The 23080-nt window shown below is 29.5% G+C and overlaps 2 protein-coding genes across 3 annotated transcripts in view; one reads left to right on the top strand and one right to left on the bottom strand.

Annotated features, from left to right (window-relative positions):
• The first annotated feature begins 700 nt into the window (after positions 1-700).
• Positions 701-1905, top strand: Aprt (adenine phosphoribosyltransferase). The gene is made up of 3 exons (XM_088039284.1): positions 701-910; positions 949-1186; positions 1348-1905. The coding sequence occupies exons 1-3, from the start codon at positions 825-827 to the stop codon at positions 1561-1563; spliced, it is 540 nt and encodes a 179-aa protein (XP_087895410.1). The 5' UTR covers positions 701-824; the 3' UTR covers positions 1564-1905.
• A 3069-nt stretch (positions 1906-4974) lies between these two features.
• LOC148180490 (orexin/Hypocretin receptor type 1-like) overlaps positions 4975-23080 on the bottom strand; it is a 201642-nt gene continuing 183536 nt past the window's right edge. Inside the window, exons 5-7 of one of the 2 annotated variants that reach the window (XM_088047731.1) lie at positions 13474-13636; positions 13099-13211; positions 4975-5367 (exon numbers count right to left, since the gene is read on the bottom strand). In XM_088047731.1, the coding sequence (XP_087903857.1) occupies positions 5171-5367; positions 13099-13211; positions 13474-13636 (473 nt within the window). In that variant the 3' untranslated portion in view covers positions 4975-5170. The other variant, XM_088047723.1, reaches the window with a different exon arrangement.

Genomic DNA, 23080 nt, shown 5'->3' with positions numbered 1-23080 from the left:
AATTTTTATTTTTTTTTCACAACTAGAAATTTCGAAAATTTTGCATATTTTTTTCTAATATTGTCAATTTTGGCAATGGAACAATAAAATTTATGGAGACTATTATTCTTTTCGTACTTATTAAATGTACACAATTACAAAATTATAAACCAAAGCAGACAAATTTGAGAAATTTGTTTTAGATCAACCAAAACTTTCCAAAAAAATTATATTTATTGCTCTAGTTGTTAGTTTGGCAACAGAGCAATGAAATTTGTGGAGATTATTCTTCCTAGCAGTCTTATTTACTGCGTCAAATTTCAAATTTCTGCAACGGAAGGAAAAAAAATTAAAATTTTTATTTTTTTTCACAACTAAAAATTTCAAAAACTTTGCATTTTTGGCTCTAATATTGTCAATTTTGGCACTGGGACAATAAAATTTATATAGACTATTATTCTTTTCATACTTACTAAATGTACACAATTACAAAATTATAAACCAAAGCGAACCAATTTGAGAATTTTTTTTTAGACCAACCAAAAATTTTGAAAATTTTATATTTATTGCTCTAATTCTGTTAGTTTTGACAGTAGAGCAATCAAACTTACGGAGATTACTCATCTAAACTGACTAATTTCCTGTACCGATTTACAAATTTCTACACCGCACCGGAGCCGACATAAGCAGCGTCACTCCCCTATCACCCGACAGATGGCGCCACACCCATCCTATCGATCTGTGGTCTAAACTTGACCGTCTAACTCAACTCTGTGGCACGACAAAACTGACAACAGATAACACATTCAACCTTGACATGTCAACCTCATCAAAATAGCACCACGATGTCGGACCTCCAGGCGAAAATCCAGTCGATAAAAGCCCACGTGAAGGACTACCCCGACTTCCCCAAGCCCGGGGTGCTCTTCAGGTACTCGCCCCCCGAGACCGCCCATCACCCGATCTTAGAGACATATTTTCAGTGTTCCAGCGGCCGGACCTCGTCGGCGTCCTCCGCGACGTCCTGGTGGAGCTCGCCCGGAAGATCCAACCACCTGTTGAATGCGTGGTGGCGCTGGACGCGCGGGGTTTCCTCGTGGGGCCGCTGATAGCCCTCGAATTACGGGTGCCCTTCGTGCCAATTAGGAAAAAGGGGAAGCTCCCGGGGGGCGTCGCGACGGTGGCCTACAGCTTGGAATACGGCGAAGTAAGCATCCCCGTCTAGTCATCCATGACGTCAATGACGTCATTCCGTACGTCGGAGTTTAGTTCGGACGTCTTCAGCTGTCACTTCTAACATTGAGGTTAGAATTTTTCATGGATGACTAGAACGGAAACGATTATTTGGCTACATTTCTGTTGTTTTAGGACGTGTTGCAGATCCAGGAGGGTAGTATTGGGGCGGGCCAGTCTGTTTTGGTTGTTGATGACTTGTTAGCAACAGGGGGCAGTTTAAAAGCGGCTTGCAAATTAGTTGAGAAGTTGGGAGGGAAAGTTTGTGCATGTTTGGTGGTGATGGAGCTGACTGAACTGGGGGGCAAGGCAGAGATGCCTGCTCCTGTAGTTTCAGTCATTCAATATTGAAGGGGATTTTACGTTTAACTTTTCAAAGTTGGCAACAATTCCAGTGCCTTGTTCATTCCATTTACATTCGAATTTGCTAAATACGTAGTTTTAAGGCGAAAGAGATAATCTGAAGTTTTGTATAATTGGATTAAACTTTTATATTGTTATTATTATTACAGTGACGGAAGAAAATATAGGGACAAGTTTTGTAACATAGTTTTTACCGTGAGCGAAACATGTCTACTTTGTTTTATGTCTGAAGGCCTAATTTACACAGCTCAAGTTTTTAGAAAATGGCGTCCAAGACTTGGCCGAGTTAATTTTGGTCGTCATTGTAATTAATAAATATTTGATAGATTTCTTGAGTTTTTTTCATAGCTTAATTTCTAAGGTCTTTAAAATATCTTCTATACCTACAATTTTCTTTCTTTTTTCATGTTCTTTTTTGAAACCTTTATTATTATTTTCTAGATTTTCTTTTTAGGATTTTCCCTTATTGCCTTTTTTAGGTAGGAAAAGGACAGTTATTTTGATTCTTTTGTTTAGAACTTTCTTTTGGGTTTTTTATTTTTGTCTAGAACCTTTTTTTGGTTTCAATTTTTAAGACCTTTTTTTCTTAATATTCTCTTTTTACGTTCTTCTAGAACCTGTTTTAGGATTTTTCCTTAAATTGTTTCTTTAGGTTCTGTATTTGAGGCTTTTCTTTATGTTCTTTTTAGGTTCTTATTCTTTCTGTTTTTTTTTTTCTGAATATTTCTTTTGATTTATTTTTTTCGATTTTTCTTTAGATTTTTTTGGTCTTTTCTGGAGTTTTTTTCTTTGTTTTTTTTTCTGTGAACATAAACAATCTAAACAAAATCCAATGGCTCAAGAAGTCTAAAGAACCCAAAAAACCTAAAATCGAGCAGGACCCAAAGAATCTAAATAATCCAAACAGAACCTAAAAATCTATAGGATAAGAACTTGAAAGCATGTACACAGGATCTACACAGAACCCAAAGAATCCAGGAAACCTTAATAGGACCCAAAAAGTCAAAAAGACCTTAATAGAACTCACACACTTTAAGAATTGTAAATAAAACCTAAATAATTTTAGAGAAAGTCTAAAAATCTAAGGAACCAAAAGAATTTAATCAATTTTGACAGAACCCAAAAAACATATAGAATCTAAATAATCTAAATGAAATCCAAAAATTTAAAGAATATAAATTTGAAAAAATCCACAAGATCTAAACACAACCTAAAGAACCTAAGAAACCTTAATAGAACCCTAAAAGTCAAAAATACATTAATAGAATCTAAAGAATACCAGAATTTTAAACAAAAGTAAAAAATTTTAACAGAATCTTAAAGAATAAAAAAGGGCATTAAAAGAACCCAAAGAATTTAATTAACTTTGACAGAACCAAAATAATCTAAGGATTGTAAACAAAACCCAAAGAATTTAAAGAGATCTGAATGAATTATTAAGCATTTAAATGGAACCAAAAAAATCTAAGCAATTTTACAGAACCCAAAGAATAAGAACAAAACCCAAAAAAAATTACGAACCTAAGAATTGTAAACAAAATCCAAAGAATCTAAAGAATTAAAACAAAACTCGAAAGAATCTAAACAGAACCCAAAGAACCCATGAAATCTCTAATGACCCAAAGCAACAAAAGGAGATTAATAGAACCCAAATAATCTAACGAACCAAAAAAGTCCAAAGAACTTAAATATTGTAAATAAAACCTAAGAAAGGCGTATCTAAACGAAACTAAAAGAATTTAAACAATTTTAACAGAACGCAAAGAACCTAAAAAGAAACAGAACCCATGCAGTCTAAAGAATTAAAACAAAATTTGAAAGAATTTATACAGAATCTAAACAGAACCCAAAGAACCTACGAAATCTAGAGAATTAAAAGGACATTAATAGAACCTACAGAATCTAACGAACCTAAACAGGACCCAAAGAATGTACGTATTGTAAACAAAACCTTAAGCATCTAAACGGAACCAGAATAATCTAAACAATTTCAACAAAACCTAAGGAATCTAAATAATTATTAACAGAACCTAAAGACTACATAATTCAAATAGAAACTAAAGAATCAGATTTTTGATTTTGATTTTTTTAGAATTTCTCTTTAGGATCTTTCTGTGGTTTCTTTGTGTTTTTTTATATAAAAAATCTAAACAAACTCTAAAGAATCCAGAGAACCTTAAGAGAACCTAAAGAATCGAGGAATTGTAAACAAAACCCTAAGAATTTAATGAAGGCTGAAGAAATCTAAAGCATCTAAATAGAACCAACAGAATTTAAGTGATTTTGGCAGAATCCTAAAAACCCAAAAAAACATAAACAGAACCCAAACAACCTAAATAATAAGAACCGAATTCGAAAGAATCCTCACAGAAGCTAAACAGAATCCATAGAACCTAGGAAATTTTAACAGAACCCACAGAACCTACAAACATAAGCAGAACCCAAAAATCTAAAGAATTAGTGTAAAACTTGAAGCAATCTGCACAGAACCTAAAAAACCTAGGAAATCTTAACAAAACCCAAATAATCAAAAGGACATTAATAGAACGACCCATAAAATCTAACAAACCCAAGCGCAATCTAAATTGCACTCAAATATTCTAAACTAAACGAAACCTTTTTTTGGGTTCTTTTTTTAGGAGCATTCTTTGTATTTTTGTAGGTTGTTTCTTTACGATTTTCCTTTAGATTTTTTCTGTGACACGTTTTTGTAGTTTCTTTGTGCTTTTGGGTGAACCCAAAGAATCTAACAAACTTCAAGAGAATCTAAAGAATCTAACCCAAAATTCGAAAGAATCCACACAGAACCCAAAGAACCTTAAAAATCTTAGCAGAATCCAAAGAATCAAAAGACATTAATAGAACCTAAACAATCTAAACTGAACCCAAATAATCTAAAGAATTCAAACAAAATTCAAAGAATACGAACAGAAATTAACCACAACTGTTTTTGATTTTAGTTAGATCTTTAGGATTTTTTTTTTTTGGCTATCTCTTTAGGATCTTCTGTTACATTTTTTTTAGGTTCTTTCTTTACCATATTTTTTCGCATTCTTTCTTCAGGTTTTTTGTTTCTTTTTCCTTATCTTTCTTTTTGCTTTTTTGTTTTTGTATATTTTTTCCAATGTTTTTCTAAATTGTCTTATTTTATGTTGTATCTTTTACGTTTCTCCAAACTGCGAAAATTTTTAACTTTCTCTTTTTTTTCTTTTATTCATTTGACTTTGTTTTGCGCTTTTTGGATTTTTTATTTTCTCTACAATAATGGTCTTAAAATTTTGGACACGACAACGATCATTTATTTGAAATGACAGAATATTAAATCTGTCCAAAATCTCATAACCGCAAGTCCATTCGATATGTTAACCTCACTTTTGATCAAAATGTGACATCAAATCCGATGCGAATTGTCATGAGAAAAATTCCATTAAACACATCATGACTTTATTTCTTCGGAGGCGGTTGTCAATCAGCAAAACCACAATCGCGAGCAAAAAATTTTGGGCGACAATGTATATTTGTACCCACAAATGTCAATTTGCTGTCCAAAATTTCTTGTCGTCGACTGTATCTCTCGGGAATCCTAACAATAGCACTAATTGACAGTATAATGACTGTCAATCTTCACACTTTGAATGGCATTCAACGGAATAATTTCACTCCGTGACCGATAACTCTGATGCGAGGTCGTGAACCGATAAATGCAAGTGCTGTTACGCAAATTCATATCGGAAGCTTCGTTCCCCGTGTTGCATTTGGAAAACGACGAGCGAAATTCCCTTCTGAACTTCCCTGGAACAAAGAAAAGGCTCTGTAATGAAACACGTCCATCTATCTACAGTTTATTCACGTTTACAGCTGGAAAAACCCGTCTCTCAGTGAACCTTGGAAATCGAAGTCACGTCGGTGATAACTTGGTACGATTTCGGCGACGAATGTCAATGTTTTTTGATCACAGACATACGTCGCGGTCACTTCGAGCGAATTTTAACTTCACTGACATCTTGGTCAACATTTATCTACAAGTTGAGCGTTTATCATTCCCCCATAAGCTTAAATTAGATTTGATCTCGGGTGAAATTAGGAATGAGACAATCATATTTACAGGTTAGGAAAATTTACAATTTACAACAGTGTATGGTACATTGAAGTGACGCAAGGGAGTTGTGTTGGTAGCCCTGTTCCCCCAAATTGACGTTTGAGGTTATGTTGGAAACGTCAAAGTTGTCAAAGAGGGCAGGAATACCAACGTACGAAGCTTACTACGTAACAACACTCAAAGTTGCCATTAATTTGAGATTTGAAAATCTATGTACAGTCGAGCTCAGACATGACTTCACGCTTTCCACGTTCTGTTCAATCACAAATTTTGTGGTAATTTGCGTGCAAAGAGCGCAAGTGATGGATTTCCGCCCAAGTGATTTGAAAACTGCCGAGCGTCGTGATATGATTAAGTTTCCATGAACAACACGCTCGTTTTGGTTCCTTTTCTTTTATGTTTCGGTTCGAAATCGTTCACTCGCTGAATCTCCAGATCGGTTCTTGAATGGGATCGGGAAACAATTCCAGAATCCTTGTCGGTTTTTCGATATACTGCGTTAAATTGGAATCCATGACCACCCGAATGTTGGCAACAGTGCTCGAATGCGCGGTGGAACTCTTTGCGGAATTTGCCTGCGTTGAGAAAAGACAGACAATTAGTCATCAGTGGAAGAGGAAAGTCGAGGGAAATTTTATTCTGAGACGAGGGTTTTAATTAAAATTTTATTTCAAATCGGAAATTATAATAAGAAGGCTGCTCGAAATTAGGGAGTTTAATTAATTGATTGCATTCTATAGAAAAGTTTTCATAGATACCGGGCGATCTTTCAAAAAGTAGACACGCTTTGATTTTGTTTCATAATTTTGTAACACTGGAAAAACAATCGCAGAATGACAACTAAATTCGACGTTTTTTACAATGACAGACATTAATTGACAATCAGTGTTACCAACATGAATCAATCCGTTAAATTGTATTCTAGGTAGGCTGTGTATCTTAAACGTATGGCGGCTGCTTCCATGATACTGTTCTTTTTTGTTCAAAGCCTACTGCGAATCTAAACAGAACCTTAACAAAAAATGATCTAAAGAACTTAAATAATCGAAATCAAACCTAAAGAATTAACAAAATTTAGACAAAATTTAAAGAATGTGTAAATAATGCAGAACCTAAAAATCTAAGAAATCATAATAAGTTTCTAAAAATCTAAAAAAAAATAACCAAATCTAAATAATCTAAACCGAACCCAAATAATACAAACAGTTTTTAAGCAGAACGCAAATAATGTAAACAAAACCCAAAAAAAACCTAAAAATTCTAAACGAGATCTAAAAAATTTAAAAACGATACAGAATCCAAAGAATTCCAAGTGCCTTAACATAATTCAAGGAATCCAAAGAACTTGAACAAAATTTAAAGAATCTAAGCAAAACCCAAAGATTGTAAGAAATCTGCAAAGGTTTCAGGGAATTAAAAGAAGATTACCAGAACCCAAATAATATAAAAAATTTAAACAGAACCTAAGGTATCTAAAGAATTTGAACAAACTTCAATTAAAACTAGAAGAATCTAAAGAAAACCTAAAAAAGAAGAAGAATCTAAAAGATCAAAGTTATGCAGAATACAGAAAATTCAAAGAATCTAAGAAATATAAACATAACCTAAAAAATTTAAGCAAACCCATCTAAGAATTCTAAACAGGTTCCAAAGAATATAAAAAAGATTAACAGAACTTAAATAATCTAATCTGAACCCAAATAATCCAAAGAATTTAAGCAGAATCTAAAAATCTCAAAGAATGTAAATAAAATCCAAGAACCTTTAAATTCTAAACGAAATCTAAAAAACTCAACATAATACAAAACCCAGAAAATCTTAACACGATCTAAAGAATGTTATGAATCTTAACATATTCTAAAAAATCTAAGGAAAACTCAAAAATCTAAAAAAATGAAACAGGTTTCAGAGAATTTAAAAAAGATTAAAGAAATCCAAAAAATCTAATCCGAATTCAAATAATCCAAAGAACCCAAAGTCTTAAAGAATGTAAACAAAACTCAAAGAACCTTGAAATGCTAAACGGAATCTAAAGAATCTAAAAATAATACAGAACCCAAAAAACCTTAGGATAACCCAAAGAATCTAACAAATCTAAACAGGTTCCTAAGAAGAATCCAAATAAATCTAAAGAGTCTAAACAGATTCAGAAGAATCTAACAGAACCCAAAGAACTTCAAAACAGGTAAGCAAAACCTAATGAAGATAAAAATTTCATTTTAAAGAATTTAAAAATAATGCAGAACTAACAATTCCAAAAAAAATTTACAAAATCCAAACAATTCTAAACATAACCTAAAAAATCTCAACACAATACAGAACCCAACAAACCTTAACACTACGCAAAGAATCTTAAGAATCTAAGCAAAACCCAAAAACTCTAAGAAATCTAAACAGGTTCCTGAGAATCTAAAAAAGAATTAACAGAACCCTAATAAATCTAAACCAAACCCAAATAATCCAAAAAATCCCAAAAGAATCTAAAAATTCTAAACGGAACCTAAAAACCCAACATTTAACAAAACCTTTAATATAATTTAAAAAATTTAACCATAACCCAAGGGATATAAGAAATTTAATAAGTAGCCAAAATAGAACCAGAAGAGTGAAAGTAGAGTCGAAATAAAGCTAATAAAAAACTAATAAAATTTAAACAAAACTCAAAAAATTCGAAGAATCTAAAATAATCTAAATGAAACCCAAAAAACCTACAAAATCTAAATAAACGGAATATAAAAAATCTAAAAAAACAAAACAATCTAAAGAACCTAAGCAGAACCCAAAGAATTCAAAAATCTAAGCAGAACCCAAAGAATCTAAGAAATATAAATAGGTTCCAGAGAATATGAAGAAGATTCTCAGCAAATATTATTGAAAAAACTGAAAATTAAAAATGGAAAAGCTAATTTGAGCTAGTGAGCTCAAAATTCGAAAAACCTTAATAATGTAAGGAATATTGTCACAAAATAGCTGTCAAAAACAAAATGTCAAATTTATATTTTAATTCGTTTTATTTCTTAATTCGACAAAATTATCACACTTCGATCGACACTAGTCCCGTCTATAGATAAAACGCACCACTTCCGCGTCTAGTTCCACAAATAACTATTTCCAAGGCCCACTTTTCGATTGCACTTCTTTTCGTCGTTCCAACTTCCAAATTCGTCCCTTCGTCTGGCACACGTGTGCAAAATGAAAACTTTGTTTCTGATTGTCTCGCTTTAACACCGCCACTGTTCCGCTTGACATAATTAAATTTACCAGAAACGCGTATTGTAGGCGATTGAATTTTCCACCTAGTATTGAACCGCTATTTGCATAAACGACGCGCTGCGAATAAGTTTTTAAATTAAGTTCTTTAGTGGTGTTTAACGCGAACTTTGATCTGACAACAAAGCCGCAAAAAATACCGCTCCAATTAATAGCTCACAGCTCTTTCACAAGGTAAGTGGTTTTGGTGAAGCAGGGAAGTATTTTGTTGGAACGGGCTTTATAGTTGGAAGTTACAGTGGTGTTGGAGCTATTCAAGTGGTGTGCACAACTGCTCAGTGATTAAAAAGCGGTTTTGCTCAACTTTGCTTTGACGGGAAAAATTTAAATACCGGGGATTTTTTTTAATGTTGGCTACACTGAATGTCAATCAGGCATTCGAGGGTATGTGTTATTATTCAATTGTTTCTTTCGTGTTACAACTAGCTGTGCTAAAATCCAAATTTTAGACCAAAAAAACTAAATTTTAGAAATGTTTATGATTTTTTCGGGGCGAATCGGAAATTTTCAAATTTTAAAAATAAATTAAAATTAAATTTTAATTAAAATTAATTAAAAATTAATATAAAATTTTATGGGTTTCGTACCTTTGCTTCGAAATTACACGATTTCAGAACAAAAGTGACGAAATTTTGGAATTTTACATTTTTAGGTCAACCAAAAATTCAAAAACAATAAAAAAACATTTTTAAAAAATTTTAAAAAATGCAGTTTTGGGGTTATAATTTTGAGTTTTTGCCCATTTTATAAACAGCCCGAGCTTATTAATTGTGCCAAATTTCAAGGGTCAAGAGCCGGACTAACCAAATTTATACCACTCGCAAGAAAATAATAAAAAAAAATTAATACATAATTCATTTTTTTTTTAAATATAGTTTTGGGTCTATAATTTTGAGGTTTTGCTTACTTTATGAACAGTCAAATTTCAAGAGTAATAATCCAGAAAAACCGGAGTTATGCAACTCTAATGAAATATGAAAAAAAAATCTAATTCAAAATTAAAATCATCAAAATTACAATTTATTCCCCAAACACCAAATTTGGCAAAAAATGCTGACGCGCGTTTCGATAGCAATGCTATCATCATCAGAGCGATGATTAAAACAAATTTGGTGTTTGGGAAATAAATTGTAATTTTGATAATTTGTCAACAACACCAAGAATTGATCCAATAAATTTTCTTTGAAAATTAAAATCGTTTTAAAAATATAGTTTTGGGTTTATCCTTTTTAGTTTTTGCCTCCTTTATAAACGGTTTGAGCTCATTAATTGGCCAAATTTCAGCAGTAAAGACCGGGCACAACAGGAATTATGCCATTTGGAAAAATATAATTTTAATTTTTTTTAAATGCACAATTCAACATTTCTAAAAATTGTTGTTTTTGGTCTATAATTTTGAGTTTTTGCCCATTTTATAAGCAATTCAAGCTTATTAATCGTGCCAAAATTAAAGAAAGAAAATCCCGAGAAACCGGAGTTATGCCACTCGGAAGAAATATATAAAAGAACAATTATAATACAGGGTGATTTTTTAAAAACGGCAGGCGTTGTAATTTTTTTATTTAAAAACCGATTTGAAAAATTTAAAAAACAAATTAAATGGTTTTTAATTTATTATAAACTGATGATTTTAGAATTTTTCAAAATGTCTTAGTGTCTTTTGGGTGATATTCAACTTTCTTATTTTAAATTGGTACCCATATTTTTTTTTCATAATTTGGAAGATATTAATTTTTTTGATTTAGAAATGTGTAGTGTTCTCCTTTTACAAAAAATATTTTTAAAAAAATTATCAAAAAATGAAAACATTTAGGCAAAATTTTGAAACAAGAACTTTAAAAAAATCGAACTAATCAAGATTTGCATAGTTTTTTTTATTTGTCGATTATCTTAGCAGTTTTAACGCCAACAGAATGAAAATTAGAAGTAAAACTATTTTTTACAAGCGTATGATTTTTACCAAATTGCAAAACTTTTAAAGCAAAATATTCAGTCAAAATTTTAGAATTTCTAATTAATTACGTAGTTTTAATAACCTTAATGCCTAGAACAATAATATTTGCAAATATTTCTACTTTCGATGCGCTTGCAAACTTCACCAAAGCACAGAATTTTAGCTGTAAAAAAGGGATTTTAGAAAATTTTATTTGTCAAGCTATAATCTGAAGTATAATTTGACTTTTTTAGTAATTTTAACGTCACGAGAATGCAATTTCGCAGTTTTACTACCTTTGACACCTTTGTTGCCTGTACCAAAGTACAAAATTGTAAAGCAAAAAAGAATTTAAAAAATATTTACTTTAAGGATGAAGCCAAAATTCAAAAATTTGCAAGTAATTGCTTAGGGCTGATAATCATTATGCTAGAACAATGAAATTTAAAACTGTTTTTACTTTCAAACTTCACCATTATGTACGATGTACAATGTTTTAGACCAAGACAATGTTTTAGACCAAGAAAAAGATTTTAGAAAAGTATTTTTAAAGCTATGAATCAAAATTTCCAAGGTTTTCTGTATAATTCGACCAAATTATTAATTTTAAAACCACGAGCATGATATTTCGTTCTTTTGCTAATTATTCTGACACGTTTATTGACAATTTTCAAAATTTTTGAGAAAAAACAATTTTTTTTTTAAATATTTACTTTTAGGGCAAAATCAAAATTCAAAAATTTCTATTTATTTGCTTAGCTCTGTTAACTTTAATTATCAATTATCAAAAATGAAAAAATTAAGGCAATAAATGTTAATAAAATCTAGGTGCGTCCTGTCAAATAACACAATACCGTTATTGTAATGTCAAAAAGCAGCAAATAACAAAAAGGATTGGCAATCTTTTTTGAAATTATTGATAACAAAAGACGGTAATAATTACAAATGAAAAAAAACATGTACCTAATTTAATTGAAATACTGTTGAAACGCCATCCCGTTTTTTTCATTGCACAATTGACACCATGAATTTAGATTTTATTAACTTTTATTGATTATTTTTTTCAATTTTGATATTTTTTTTTAAATATTTTTTTTGTTAAAAGTAGAACATATTACACATTTCTGAATCAAGAAAATTAATATCTTCCAAATTATGGAAAAAAAATATGGGTGCCAATTTAAAATAAGAAAGTTGAATATCGCCGAAAAGATACTAAGACATTTAGAAAAATTCTAAAATCATCAGTTTATAGTAAATTAAAAACCACTTAATTTGTTTTTTTAATTTTAGAAATTGGTTCATAAATAAAAATTTTACAACTCCTGCCGTTTTTTAAAAATCACCCTGTATATAATTGAAAATTTCTAAAAAATATGGTTTTGGGTCTTTAATTTTGACCTTTTGGTCATTTTATTAACAGTCCGAGTTTATTGTGCAAAATTTCAAGGGTCAAGATTTAGAAAAAACGGAGTTATGCCATTCGGAAGAATATAATTAGGAAAAAAAAACATAAAACAATCAAAATTTATTGAAAAATATAGTTTTGGGTTTATAATTTTGAAGTTTTGCTTACTTTATTAACAGTCCAAACCTGTTTACTGTGCCAAATTTCAAGAGTGATTATCCGGAAAAACCGGAGTTATGCCACTTGAAAGAATATAATTAAAAAAACTTTTAATACCTAATTCAAGATTTCTAAAAAATATAGTTTTGGGTCTACAATTTTGAGTTTTTGCACATTTTATAAGCAGTTTGAGCTTATTAATCGTGCCAAATTTCAAGAGTCAAGATCCGGAAGAACTGGAGTTATGCTACTTGGAAGAATATAATTTAAAAAAATAATAATTACGTAAATTAATAAATTAAATAAAAAAATTAATACATTAAATAATTAAAGGTAAAGACCCGAAAGGACCGGAATTATGCCACTAAAACAAAAAATTATTGATTTAAAATTTCAAAAAAATTAGTTTTGGGATTTCGGCATCGAAAAACTGAAGAAATTTTGAATGAACAACATAAAAATGTAAAATTTCTGGATTCCAAAAAAACCGCGATTCAAGAAAAATGAAAATTTTAGATCCCGGAAAAATCTAGATCTAAAACGCACTATATTTGGTGAGGTAAATACGATTTTCAGCCCGACGCGACGCCGCCACACAACCTTTCCAAGGCCCACTCGATCACAAATTTCTTTAGTCAGAAACTAAATACTCACCGCTCATGAAATTGTAGATGATGGGATTGACAGCGCTGTTGGCGTAGCACAGCCAGTGCGAAATCAAAGAAAACGCCCTATTTCCATCCGTATTTTTCAAGCCCACAGTTTTCCTGTAATCACACATAGAAAAGCTTCAAACAAAGCGAAAGACGAGTTGTTCATTCACAGTTAATTAGCAATTAGCGGTCGCCTCCCCCAGAGACCTCCTGAGGAAAAAAGATATAAAATTCAAAGGAAAACGCGCTGGCGGTGGAAACAAGAAAAAACAATCGCAGATTGACATTCAGTGTTGAAAGTTCCACCGCCGCCTATAACTCAAACTTGGTCGCGATTCATCGCAGAAAGCTTCTGTCACTTGAAAAAGCCTCTTACCTTAAGATAGAGAGCAAATGTACGGGGAAGTAGCAGATAGCAAACATGACTACGACAGCTACGAGCATTTTAGCAGCTTTGCGTCTGGAGCGGAGTTGGCCTTCGGTGCTGGCGTTCATGTTCATGGCGAACGTGTTTCCATGTCTGCGACCGCCAGAAGCGTCTGCAAACAATTGTATAATTAGGTGATTACAAGGGAAAATAGTGCAAATGGCAGGAGCGTGGAAGGTGTTGGAGGTTTTTTGGTTTGTTTGGAAGTTTGGAAGTTCCGTTTGGGGTGTGGGGGCGGGCGTTAAATAAGTCGGCGACATGGTCTGGGAATGGTCTGGAAGGAGTGCAACTTCACCTCTTTTCTGGCTGGATTAACGGGAGATCAAAAAAAATTGGAAAATTGTAGGTGAAAAAAGATATATTTTTGATGGTTTTTAAGATCTATCAAAAATTTCCAAAAATATTTTATTGAAACTTGTAAGATTAGAATTTTTAACACCACATTAATAAACTTTGGAAAGGTTTGTCGCTTTGAGTGGTTTATTAAATGCGCGAAATTACGAAATTGTAAATCCAACATGACAAATTTTGTAATTTTTTATTTAGAATAAAAAAAAATTCAAAAACCTTATTAAGGTTTGAAACTGTGGTAATTTGAACGCCAACATTGATGAAATTTGGGGAGGTTCGTCTCTTTGAGTTGTTTATTAAGTGCGCGGGATTACAAAATTGTAAGTCAAACATAACAAATTTTGTAATTTTTATCTAGAAGACAAAATAAAAATTTTCAAAAATTTTTAATAAGGCTTGTATTTCTAGTAATTTCAATGCTACATAAATGAAATTGGGTAAGGTTAGTTACTTAGAGTTGATTATTGCTCGTGCGAAATTGCATTATTGTAAGTCAACCATGACGAATTTTGGAATTATTTATTCGGAGATGTACTAAAAAATTTCAAAAATTTTTAAAAATTTTTATTAAGGGTTATAACTTTGGTAATTTTGTCGCCACAGCAATGTTAGTCAGTTAGAGTTGTTTATTAGATGTGAGAAATTACAAAATTCTAATAAAACAAACATTTTGTCTTTTTTTTTTATTTAAGAGATAAACTGAAATTTAAAAAAAACCTTATTAAGGCTAGTAATTCCAGTAATTTTAACGCCACACCAATGAATTTTAGTGAGGTTTGTCATTTAGAGTTGGTTTATAAATTTAGGAAAACACAAAATTATAATTCAAACATGACAAATTTTGGAATTTTTTTATTTCGAAATGAACCAAAAATTTTCAAAACTTTTTATTAAGTTTTGTAACTTTGGAAATTTTAACACCACATTAATAAAATTTGAGGAGGTTTGTTGCTTTGGGTTGTTTATTAAGTGCGCGAAATTACAAAATTGTAAATCCAACATGACAAATTTTGTAATTTTTTATTTAGAAAACGAAAAAAAAAATTTCAAAAATATTATTAAGGTTAGAAACTTTGGTAATTTAAACGCCAACATTAATAAAATTTGGGGAGGTTCGTCACTTTGAGTGGTTTATTAAGGGCGAGGAATTACAAAATTGTAAATTCAACATGACAAATTTTGTAATTTTTTATTTAGAATACGAAAGAAAAATTTTCAAAAATGTTTATTAAAGCTTGTAACTCTAGTAATTTTAATGCCACTACAATGAAATTTTGTAAGGTTAGTTACCTAGAGCTAATTATTGTTCGTGCGAAATTTCAATATTGGAAGTCAAACATGACAAATTTAGGAATTTTTTATTTAGGAGACAAGCGGAAATTTTTCCAAAAACCTTATTAAGGCTTGTAATTGCGGTAATTTTAACGCCACACCAATGAAATTTAGTGAGGTTTGTCATTTAGAGTTGATTTATAAATTTAGGAAAACACAAAATTATAATTCAAACATGACAAATTTTGGAATTTTTTTATTTCGAAATGAACCAAAAATTTTCAAAACTTTTTATTAAGTTTTGTAACTTTGGAAATTTTAACACCACATTAATAAAATTTGAGGAGGTTTGTTACTTTGGGTTGTTTATTAAGTGCGCGAAATTACAAAATTGTAAATCCAACATGACAAATTTTGGAATTTTTTATTTAGAAAACGAAAAAAAAAAATTTCAAAAATATTATTAAGGTTAGAAACTTTGGTAATTTCAACGCCAACATTAATGAAATTTGGGGAGGTTCGTCACTTTGAGTTGTTTATTAAGGGCGGGGAATTACAAAATTGTAAATTCAACATGACAAATTTTGTAATTTTTTATTTAGAATACGAAAGAAAAATTTTCAAAAATGTTTATTAAAGCTTATAACTCTAGTAATTTTAATGCCACTACAATGAAATTGCGTAAGGTTAGTTACCTAGAGCTAATTATTGTTTATGCAAAATTTCAATATTGTAAGTCAAACATGACAAATTTTGGATTTTTTTTATTTCGAAATAAACCAAAAATTTTCAAAACTTTTTATTAAGTTTTGTACCATTGGAAATTTTAACACTACATTAATAATATTTGAGGAGGTTTGTTACTTTGGGTTGTTTATTAAGTGCGCGAAATTACAAAATTGTAAATCCAACATGACAAATTTTGTAATTTTTTATTTAGAAAACGAAAAAAAAAATTTCAAAAATATTATTAAGGTAAGAAACTTTGGTAATTTCAACGCCAACATTAATGAAATTTGGGGAGGTTCGTCACTTTGAGTCGTTTATTAAGGGCGGGGAATTACAAAATTGTAAATTCAACATGACAAATTTTGTAATTTTTTATTTATAATACGAAAGAAAAATTTTCAAAAATGTTTATTAAAGCTTATAACTCTAGTAATTTTAATGCCACTACAATGAAATTGCGTAAGGTTAGTTACCTAGAGCTAATTATTGTTTATGCAAAATTTCAATATTGTAAGTCAAACATGACAAATTTTGGATTTTTTTTATTTCGAAATAAACCAAAAATTTTCAAAACTTTTTATTAAGTTTTGTACCTTTGGAAATTTTAACACTACATTAATAATATTTGAGGAGGTTTGTTACTTTGGGTTGTTTATTAAGTGCGCGAAATTACAAAATTGTAAATCCAACATGACAAATTTTGTAATTTTTTATTTAGAATACGAAAGAAAAATTTTCAAAAATGTTTATTAAAGCTTGTAACTCTAGTAATTTTAATGCCACTACAATGAAATTGGGTAAGGTTAGTTACCTAGAGCTAATTATTGTTCGTGCGAAATTTCAATATTGTAAGTCAAATATGACAAATTTAGGAATTTTTTATTTAGGAGACAAGCGGAAATTTTTCCAAAAACCTTATTAAGGCTTGTAATTCCGGTAATTTTGACGCCACACCAATGAAATTTAGTGAGGTTTGTCATTTAGAGTTGATTTATAAACTTAGGAAAACACAAAATTATAATTCAAACATGACAAATTTTGGAATTTTTTATTTTGAAATGAACCAAAAATTTTCAAAACTTTTTATTAAGTTTTGTAACTTTGGAAATTTTAACACCACATTAATAAAATTTGAGGAGGTTTGTTACTTTGAGCTGTTTATTAAGTGCGCGAAATTACAAAATTGTAAATCCAACATGACAAATTTTGTAATTTTTTATTTAGAATAAAAAAAAATTCAAAAACCTTATTAAGGTTTGAAACTGTGGTAATTTGAACGCCAACATTGATGAAATTTGGGGAGGTTCGTCTCTTTCAGTTGTTTATTAAGTGCGCGGAATTACAAAATTGTAAGTCAAACATAACAAATTTTGTAATTTTTATTTAGAAGACGAAATAAAAATTTTAAAAAATTTTTAATAAGGCTTGTAACTCTAGTAATTTCAATGCTACATAAATGAAATTGGGTAAGGTTAATTACTTAGAGTTGATTATTGCTCGTGCGAAATTGCAATATTGTAAGTCAATCATGACAAATATTGGAATTATTTATTCGGAGATGTACAAAAAAATTTAAAAAAATTTAAAATTTTTTATTAAGGGTTATAACTTTGGTAATTTTGTCGCCACAGCAATGTTAGTCAGTTAGAGTTGTTTATTAAATGTGAGAAATTACAAAATTCTAATAAAACAAACATTTTGTTTTTTTTTTATTTAAGAGATAAACGGAAATTTAAAAAAAACCTGATTAAGGCTAGTAATTCCAGTAATTTTAACGCCACACCAATGAATTTTAGTGAGGTTTGTCATTTAGAGTTGATTTATAAATTTAGGAAAACACAAAATTATAATTCAAACATGACAAATTTTGGAATTTTTTTATTTCGAAATGAACCAAAAATTTTCAAAACTTTTTATTAAGTTTTGTAACTTTGGAAATTTTAACACCACATTAATAAAATTTGAGGAGGTTTGTTGCTTTGGGTTGTTTATTAAGTGCGCGAAATTACAAAATTGTAAATCCAACATGACAAATTTTGTAATTTTTTATTTAGAAAACGAAAAAAAAATTTCAAAAATATTATTAAGGTTAGAAACTTTGGTAATTTCAACGCCAACATTAATGAAATTTGGGGAGGTTTGTCACTTTGAGTTGTTTATTAAGGGCGGGGAATTACAAAATTGTAAATTCAACATGACAAATTTTGTAATTTTTTATTTAGAATACGAAAGAAAAATTTTCAAAAATGTTTATTAAAGCTTATAACTCTAGTAAATTTAATGCCACTACAATGAAATTGCGTAAGGTTAGTTACCTAGAGCTAATTATTGTTTATGCAAAATTTCAATATTGTAAGTCAAACATGACAAATTTGGGATTTTTTTTATTTCGAAATAAACCAAAATTTTTCAAAACTTTTTATTAAGTTTTGTACTTTTGGAAATTTTAACACTACATTAATAATATTTGAGGAGGTTTGTTACTTTGGGTTGTTTATTACGTGCGCGAAATTACAAAATTGTAAATCCAACATGACAAATTTTGTAATTTTTTATTTAGAAAACGAAAAAAGAATATCAAAAATATTATTAAGGTTAGAAACTTTGGTAATTTAAACGCCAACATTAATGAAATTTGGGGAGGTTCGTCACTTTGAGTGGTTTATTAAGGGCGAGGAATTACAAAATTGTAAATTCAACATGACAAATTTTGTAATTTTTTATTTAGAATACGAAAGAAAAATTTTCAAAAATGTTTATTAAAGCTTGTAACTCTAGTAATTTTAATGCCACTACAATGAAATTTTGTAAGGTTAGTTACCTAGAGCTAATTATTGTTCGTGCGAAATTTCAATATTGGAAGTCAAACATGACAAATTTAGGAATTTTTTATTTAGGAGACAAGCGGAAATTTTTCCAAAAACCTTATTAAGGTTTGTAATTCCGGTAATTTTGACGCCACACCAATGAAATTTAGTGAGATTTGTCATTTAGAGTTGATTTATAAACTTAGGAATACACAAAATTATAATTCAAACATGACAAATTTTGAAATTTTTTATTTCGAAATGAACCAAAAATTTTCAAAACTTTTTATTAAGTTTTGTAACTTAGGAAATTTTAACACCACATAAATAAAATTTGAGGAGGTTTGTTACTTTGGGTTGTTTATTAAGTGCGCGAAATTACAAAATTGTAAATCCAACATGACAAATTTTGTAATTTTTTAATTAGAATATGAAAAAAAAGTTTTCAAAATTATTATTTAGGTATGAAATTTTGGCAATTATTTGGGTTCGGCACTTTGAGTTGTTTATTAAGTGCGCGGAATTACAAAATTGTAAGTCAAACATTTTGTAATTTTTAATTTAAAAGACAAAAGAAAAATTTTCAAAAATTTTTATTTAGGCTTGTAACTCTAGTAATTTTAATGCCACATCAATGAAATTGGGTAAGGTTAGTTACTTAGAGTTGATTATTGCTCGTGCGAAATTTCTATATTGTAAGTTAACCATGACAAATTTTAAAAATTTTTATTACAAGTTGAACCAAATTTTTCCATAAAAAAGTTAAAACTTGTAACTCTGCAAATTTTAACGCCATATCAATGAATTTAGGAAGGTTAGTCATTTGGAATTGATTATTAAACTTGCGAAATAACAAAATTGTAAGATAAACATGACAAATTTTGGAATTATTTATTCAAAAGACGAATGGAGAATTTTCAAAAAACTTTATTATGGCTTGTAATTTTGGTAATTTTAACGCCACATTAATGAGATTTGGTGAGGTTTGTTATTTAGAGCTGTTTATTATGCAAATTACAAACATTACAAATTTTGAAATTTTTTATTTTGAAGACAAACGAAAAATATTCAAAAATTTTCATTAAAGCTTGTACCTCTGGTAATTTTAACGCTACTTTCATGAAATTTGGTGAGGTTTGTTATCTAGAGTTGTTTATTAAGCGTGTGAAATTACAAAATTGTAAGTCAAACATGATAAATTTTGGATTTTTTTATTTAGATGACAAACAAAAAAATTTCAAAAAACTTTATTTGGGCTAATATTTTCGTAATTTTAACGCCAACATCGACAAAATTTCGTTAGGTTAGTCGTATAGAGTTGTTTATTAAATGTGTAAAATTAAAAAATTGTTAGTCAAACAAGACAAATTTTGGATTTTATTTTGAAGACGAATAAAATTTTTTTTTAAAACTTTATTAATGTTTGTAATTTTGATAATTTTACCGTCACATCGAAAATATTTGGTGAGGTTATTTATTAAAAGTTGTTTATTAAATGTGTGAAAATTCAAAATTGTAAGTCAAACATAACAAATTTTAATTTTTTATTTTGGAAACAAACGGAAAATTTTCAATAACTTTATTAAGGCTTGAAATTCTAGTAATCTTTACTCCACATCGATAAAATTTTGTGAGGTTAGTCATTTAGAGTTGTTTATTAAATGTGTGAAAATTCAAATTTGTAAATCAAACTTAATAAATTTTGGAATTTTTTTTTTGGAGGCAAACGGAAAATTTGCAAAAAAATTTAATGAGGTGAGTAATTCTGGTAATTTTATCGTCACATCAATGAAATTTGATGAAGTTAGCCAGTTAGAGTTGTTTAGTAAACGTGTAAAATTACAAAATTGTAAGTCTAATATGACAAATTTAGAAATTTTTTGTTTTGAGACGAATAACAAATTTTCAAAAAACTTTATTAAAGCTTGTAATTCTGGTAATTTTAACGGCATAGCAAAGAAATTTGGTGAGGTAAGTTATATGAAGTTGCTTATTGACTGTGCCAAATGCAAAAATTGTAAGTCTACTATGACAAATTTTGGAATTTTTTATTTTAAGATGAGCCATAAATTTCCATAAAAAATTAATTATGTTTGTATCTTTGGTAATTTTAACGCCACATCGATTAAATTTGGTGAGGTTACTCATTTAAAGTTGTTTACTAAATGTGTCACAATTTAAAATTGTAAGTCAAACATGACACATTTTGGAATTTTTAATTTGGAGACAAACAAAAATTAATAAAAAAAATATTTTGGCATGTAGTTCTGGTAATGTTAAAGCTACATCGATGAAATTTAGTGAAGGTATTCGTAGAGAGTTGTTTATTAATCGTGTGAAATTACAAAACTGTAAGTCAAACATGACAAATTTTGGAACTTATTATTTAAAAGACGAGCGGAATTTTTTTAAAATACTTTATTGTTTGTTTGTAATTTTGGTATTTTCAACATCACATTAATGAAATTTGGTGAGCTTAGTCATTTAAAGTTGATTATTAAACGTCTGAATTTACAAATTTGTAAGTCAAAGATGACAAATTTTGTAATTTTTTATTTTGAGGACGAACAGAAAATTTCCAAAAAACTTTAATAAGGCTTGTAATTCTGATAATTTTAACGCCACAACAATGAAATTTGGTGAAGTTAGTCATTTTCAGTTGTTTATTAAACGTGTGAAATTACAAAATGGTAAGTCAAACATGTCAAATTTAGGAATTTTTTATTCAGAAGACAAACGGATAATTTTCAAAAAAGTTTATTAAGGCTTGTAATTCTGGTAATTTTAACGCCACGGCAATGAAATTTGAAAAGGTTAATCATTTCGAGTTGTTTATTGTACGGGTAAAATTACAAAATTGTAAGTTAATCATGACAAATTTTGAAATTTTGCGTTTTGAGATAAACCAAAAATTTTCAAAAAAAATGTATTAAAGCTTGTAACTTTGGAAATTTTAACGCCACATCAATGAAATTTGGTGAGGTTACTCATTTAAAGTTGTTTACTAAATGTGTGAAAATTAAAAATTGTAAGTCAAAAAAATTTCAAAATTGTAGGTCAATCACGACAAATTTTGCAATTTTGTATTCTGAGATGAATCGAAAATAAAAAAAAAATTAATACAGCTTGTCATTTTCGTAATTCCAACGCCACAGCAATGAAATTTGGGGAAGTTAATTATTTTAAGTTGCTTATTAATTCTGCCAAATTTTAAAGTAGTAAGTCTACCATGACAAATTTTGGAACGTTTTATTTTGAGATGAACCAAAAATTTCCATAAAATTTTAATTATGTTTGTATCTTTACTAATTTTAACGCCTCATCAATAAAATTTGGTGACGCTAGTGCTATGGGGTTGCTTAAGAACTGTGTTAAATTGCAAAATTGTAAGTCAGACATAACAAAGTTTGGAATTTTTATTTTGAAGACAAACCAAAAATTTCCAAATAATTATATTAAAACTTGTAACTGTGATAATTGTAATGCCTCACCAATGAAATTTAAGGAGGTTAGTTAGTTGTAAATGCTCCATAACTGTGTCAAATTGTAAAAGTGCACGTCAAACATCACAAATTTTGGATTTTTTATTTAGTTTTTTTTTTGGGTATTTATTCATTTTTTTTATTTTTACAGTCCGATATATTATTTTCACATTTTCCAGATAATTTTCAATGCGCCCTTTTGTTAAAAATTCTAAAAAGAAAAGAAAATTTAAACCACATCCATTTTTCATAGAAATTCTCTCTTTATTCAAGACAATGTCCGCGGAAACCACCGAAAGTAAAACCTCCACTTCCACACACAGAGAGCTTCATCAAATTTGCGAACCATAAAATAAGAAACTAACATCGTAAACTCCCCGATAAATCCTCTATTGCGGCAAATAAGTCGTTAGATAGATAAATTTATGAAAGAAACTTTATCTGCGCCAAACCACCTGCAACACGTGCGCTTTTCCTTAGTAAAGCAATAAATAGAATTACCCAACAGAAAATATAGCCCATTTTGAAGCGTAAGTGAAAAAACAAACTTCACCCTTTTAATCCGAACAAAATCTTAATGAAAAATTTATTGCCACAGCGTAATTTCTTTGCAAGTTTAATTCGAGTCCGCTTGTGAATAGCTAGTCAGTTTTAACTCGGATTATGAAATTGGAGAATGAGGCGCAAAACAATAAAATGGAAGCATTTTTTCCGCTTGTTGAGCAATAATTAGAGATAATTGCCATGCCAAGACATTACGAGGAATCTTCTCTTATTCTGAGTACTGTTAATTGTGCAGAAACTGGAATAAGCTAGATAACGACCGAATTAGATTCACTAAGTTCGAGTCGGGAGTTTTTTTTTCGTAAAAATCAAATTTTCGAATTCCGGAAAATCGAAAAGCGAATTTTGAGG

This window comes from Gnatocerus cornutus, chromosome 1, assembly GCF_029298725.1.
Source record: "Gnatocerus cornutus isolate USDA-ARS CGAHR chromosome 1, icGnaCorn1.1, whole genome shotgun sequence".
Classification (NCBI taxonomy): Eukaryota; Metazoa; Arthropoda; class Insecta; order Coleoptera; family Tenebrionidae; genus Gnatocerus; species Gnatocerus cornutus.
This window is presented reverse-complemented; position numbering and strand designations above follow the sequence as displayed.